The following is a 5,017-nucleotide window of genomic DNA, read 5'->3' as shown; positions in this document are numbered from 1 at the left end:
ACTATTAGCTCGCTAATTGCCCACCTGTGAATCAAACATTTCACAAAAGCGTTCACAGAGCGAGTTTCAAACACTGGTGGTAGAACTGTAAACCTGCTTGTGTAAAACACGGCAAAGTTGATCAAATCTGTTTTTTTGAGCTGCTACAGAGAAACAAATGCTCACCTTGTTAGCTTCTTGTTTGAGGCAAGGCTGTGGTATCCGGGGAAAACATTCCTGTTGCTAAGGGGAGATCTCGCGAGATTGATCAGCAATAGGTTTTTACAGATATCAAAATGTAGACCTTTAATCGGATTGACACGCTGTTCAAGTTTGTGTTTTATCAAAATAAATCCGCAAAAGTACAATGCAAAATTACGTAATTTTGCTAAATGCCCTTTCATGCTTTGTATACTTAAGTAATTACCACAAGAGACCACCTATAGTCTTGTAAAAGTCTGGACTAATATACTCCAAGATGTTGAATTGGGAGAAAGACAGACTTCAGCTGATTGTGAGTATAGCTTTCCCTCTCTATGCCCCTTAACCTCCACCCCCTTCCGGGCTCTGTGCAGGAGTGTGCGCAGCCCCAGTAGACCGCTGTGGAAGCAGGACCGAGGTAACACCAAGGATTTCTGCGTTCAGGAACAATGTAAGAAACTAAACACTTTGGCAACCTGTCAATCAAATCCTGGCTGGACAACAGTGGATGTTTCAGTCCACTGAAGTGAGTGTTAACTTTTTGTTTTGGACAAGCTGAATCAAGTAAATCATCATGGTTTTCAGTGGGCGCCTTCCCTTGGAGCGCAGAATACGCACAGCTGTTTTGGCACTATTGGTTTGCGCACAGGCCGGGTTTGGCTTCTCAGTCGCTGGACAGCATGAAACCCACTGCGAGGCCAACGGCAGCATTTACTTCGTGGGGGAATGGTATTTTCTGGACTCTGATCATTGCACCCAGTGTGAATGCACCACCGAGGGCTCTGCATGCTCCCATACTGAGTGCACCACTCTCCCGGCTGCATGCATCCATGTCAGCCACTACCCCACTGACTGCTGCCCCAGGTGCGAGAAGATCGGCTGTGAGTACCGAGGGGTGGTGTACGAACTGGGGCAGAACTTCCAGGTAAGCCTGAGAGCGATGACTGTGGTTCAGTACGGAAATGTAATGCATGACCCTATAGATGTGCAACTCCTGTTATTATAGAGCCTGAAATGTTTGTAGGCAGTGGTTGCCATCTTGTTGGTCAGAAAAATCTTTCTTTCAGTCTTATTTTTTTTTTTATATTGTTGCTATTTACCTTTTAAATTTCTGATTGTTTTACCGCCTTGGGTATCTAAATGCTGGAAACAACCCAATAAGCTCAAATCTCTCATCTCTTGAACAGCTCACAACTCATGTCCCAACTAAGGCTTTAATCTGCAATGAGGTAAACGCTAAGTAAACACTGTTCCATTTTAAGGGGTCAAAAAGGTTATGAGTAATGTCAAATGTAATCATAATGCTTTAGCAACAATTTAACCATCACTGCAAAAGCTACAAACTTCAGTATATTTGCACAGACTGTATGTGCAGTGCAATGTCCAGCAGACATGGACACTATAACCACAAATATAGCACTTAATATCAGGGTATTTTGCAGAAGGGTGAGCTTTAGATAAAGTGTACTAGACCCAGGTTGAAAGTGTCCATCACACAAGTATCGGAAAAACAAAGGAGAGCAGCAGCTCAGCACTCGTTGGGACTCTTGATCTGTTGACTCTTGATCTGTTTCCTGCAGGTTTCACCCTTTTTGAGCACCTATTATTCCTTGTTATTGAAATAATATAACTATACACAGCTGTATTTTTAAAATTAAGCTTACAACCATAACACATTTTCCTGAAGCGCATGTGTTACAGTCGTACAGCAATAAGCTTATATAACGTCTTTTTCGGTGTATTTCCTTCCAGGACTCTGAACCAATGAATCACAGTAAGGTATGTTGGTATGTAACTTGAGTATACAGCAGGGAATTGGAGGTATATGGCGCCCCCTTTTGAGATGGCATGAGGAGGGCGTGATGATAGGTGCTGGTTAGAAAAATGATCCATGTTGAGTCTCATGTTGTTTGTGTGTATGTGTGTGTGTGTGTGTGTGTGTGTGTGCGCGTTTTCCCAGCCGTCCGAATGTGAGCAGTGCACTTGTGACACAGATGGCATCGCCCGCTGCCTTGTTGCAGATTGTGCCCCCCCACCATGTGTCAACCCCGTCTACCAGCCCGGAAAATGCTGCCCTGAATGCAAGGACGGTATGTCAAAAAATAGCAAGATAAATGGATAAATAAATAAATGAAAGTTTACAACAAAAGAATATAGAGGTCCTCTTACAGATGCATCACAGGGTTTTTCTTCTTTTCTGTCAAACGTAGTTATAATGCATCAGATCATCATCACAGGGGTGATGTGCTTCCCTGTTTGTAGTGTCTGTTCAGCTGCAGATACATTTTTCTCTGTTTCTCATCTCCTTACAGGTCCTAACTGCTACGTTGATGTGACGCGCAGCCAGGTGATTCCTGCAGGAGAGCCTGTCTGGGTCGACTCCTGCACCAAGTGTCGTTGTCATGATGGCCAGGATGCCGGTTACTGGGAGGGGAACCGTCTTGCCACCTGTTCCCGCCTCAAAAACTGTACGCCTGAACAACTGTCCACCCCGAAAAACTGACTCTCTCTATCAGCAGAGAACCAGCTGTTGCTCAAAAATGTACAATCTTGGATGACCAAACACCTACATCTCATCTCTGAGAAAACGCTGTGTCCTCCTATGTAGCTGAAAATGTCAGACGTCTAGGCCTTTATCACATAAAGGGTACTCTGCAACTTCAAAAATTCACATTTTCGGGAACAGAACTGAAGAGCCAAAGAAATAATTTTAAAAACACCAGAAGCAATCAGAAAAGATCAGCTGCCATTCAACAAGGACTTTTCATCCAAGATTTCTGCAATAGTGATGAGACTCACCGAATGTACCACTTTGGTGGTTGGTCCACTGTCAGGCCACACTGTAGCTGCATGTCACAAACAAGGTTAAAATTTAAGGCTGATTTACTGACAAAGCTCACTGTATATCAGAGGGCTTTGGCAAACTGCCAAATTTGTTCAGAAATGTACATAACTAAAGTACAATATCAATAAAGGCAGGCCCTGCATTATTATCCAACTTTGTGTTCCTGTCACGTAGACGAGCTCCGAGTCATTATCTAGATGTAAGATTTATTATTTTAGTTAATGTTGTGCTTCCATGGTGAATGTTCCCAAATAAAGTTGAGTTTAATCTAATTGGCACAAAATAACTGAGACACAGAAACCTTGTGGGCAGGTAGTGTTACTGTACAGTATAGAAGTACTGGTTGGTACATACATAATGCATAGAGAGAGGGTGGTTGGTTGAGGATCAATAGGGGCCATACACCAAATTTTTAAGCTTGTGGCCCTCTAAAAGCTCAATCTGGCCATATGTGCACTTGACCAGATAAGAATTTGAATTATTTGAAAAGATAAGATGAATTGTAGTCTATGAAAACAGGGATTTTATAAAGGAAAGCAGGATTTCAAAAACTCTATTTAAAAATGGTGATGGAAGTGATGTAAAAATAAGTTGCGTGATTTAGAGGGCCTCAGACACCCTCAGTCCTTTGTGCTGAACATCTGTACCTCTACAAAAAAAAATCCATAATCAAACAAATCCAACAGGATCTAGGAAAAAAAAAAAACGTGACATTTGAAAGGTCAACACATGACAGATATTAAACCTTTTATAGTTCATCTGCTTGTCCACAGTTTCTTCAAAAAGTTTGACTACCATTATATATTAAGAGAGAATGACTAGCTTTTATAGACACTGACAATGGGAAACAACTATTGGATGATTTAAAAATGTAACTGACCTGTCATAGAATGATGCAGTACCAAAATGTATGCATAGCTGTGATGCAATTTAGACTAGGAAATAGCTTAGCAAAGCAGTTGACAATTTATAACTGTTCTATAAATTCTGCAGTTCAATTTCGATGGTAATTGAAACGTAATGTATGAGACCATGGCCTAATGTATGACTGTGCAGTAGTTGTAGACACGGGTGATATTTGAAAACAGGGTTTCATTTAATGGAACATTATTTGTACACTGTAGAGCAGGAAAAACAATCTGTAATTTACTGCTTTGTTGATTTTTCACAAGAAGGAATGTGCACCCATTTATAGAGACAGTCTTCTTTGTTATTTTTACTGTTATCAAAGTGCTCAGTTGTCATTTACTTTCTTCAGAGTGATCTTCAGTGTATGATGAAGTGTCATTTTATATAGATTTATATGCAGCAGATCTCCTGACTGTTATTTGTCATTATCTACCACTTTAATCATGAGGGACCTTTGAATGAATACCAAAAATAATTTTGTCTTGTTTTATGTTTACATGCAGTTTTGGGGCCTATAAAGGCCGTTACTTTGCTGTATATATAAAAGACTAAAGGTATATCACTTTTCACTGCTTTAATTCTCCCTGAAAAGCTCCTTTATGCAAGGTTTTGGATTAAGTTTAAACTTTGAAAGTTATGAACACCTTTTACATCTTGTTTTATCAGGAGAGGCAGTTTCAAATCAAACAGTGTATGAATGAGACTAAAAAAATCTTAATTCCTGAATAATATAACAGAAACAAGGTTAAAGGAATAGTTTTGTGTCCCTTGAACGGAACCAGACTGTTTCCCCATTGCCAGTCTTTATGCTAAGCTAAGTTAGCTGACTGCTGGCTGTAGCCTAATATTTAATGTACAGACAGAGTGGTGTTAATCTTCCCGTCTAACTCTTGGCATAAAAGCCATAAATGTCAAACTATGCATTTAAGCCGATCTTAAATTTACTGCCTAAAAGGGAACTGATTCAACTCACACCCACAAATCATGTAGTATGTCATGCTGGTTATATACACTGGCTCTACGAAAACATGTAAAGCATTCCACATTAAAACAACATTTCATGTCTGTTAAAAAATCTCTCAC

At 40.3% G+C, this 5,017-nt stretch overlaps 1 protein-coding gene across 1 annotated transcript; it reads left to right on the top strand.

Annotated features, from left to right (window-relative positions):
* The first annotated feature begins 754 nt into the window (after nt 1–754).
* LOC139214789 (von Willebrand factor C domain-containing protein 2-like) lies at nt 755–3,536 on the top strand. The gene is made up of 3 exons (XM_070845712.1): nt 755–1,105; nt 2,141–2,270; nt 2,493–3,536. Exons 1-3 carry the CDS (start codon nt 755–757, stop codon nt 2,681–2,683), a joined length of 672 nt encoding a protein of 223 aa, XP_070701813.1. The 3' UTR covers nt 2,684–3,536.
* Nucleotides 3,537–5,017: the final 1,481 nt, after the last annotated feature.

This window comes from Pempheris klunzingeri, chromosome 15 (genome assembly GCF_042242105.1).
Source record: "Pempheris klunzingeri isolate RE-2024b chromosome 15, fPemKlu1.hap1, whole genome shotgun sequence".
In the NCBI taxonomy this organism is placed as follows: domain Eukaryota; kingdom Metazoa; phylum Chordata; class Actinopteri; order Acropomatiformes; family Pempheridae; genus Pempheris; species Pempheris klunzingeri.
Note: the sequence above shows the minus strand (reverse complement) of the source record. Positions and strands in the feature narration are given on the sequence as shown.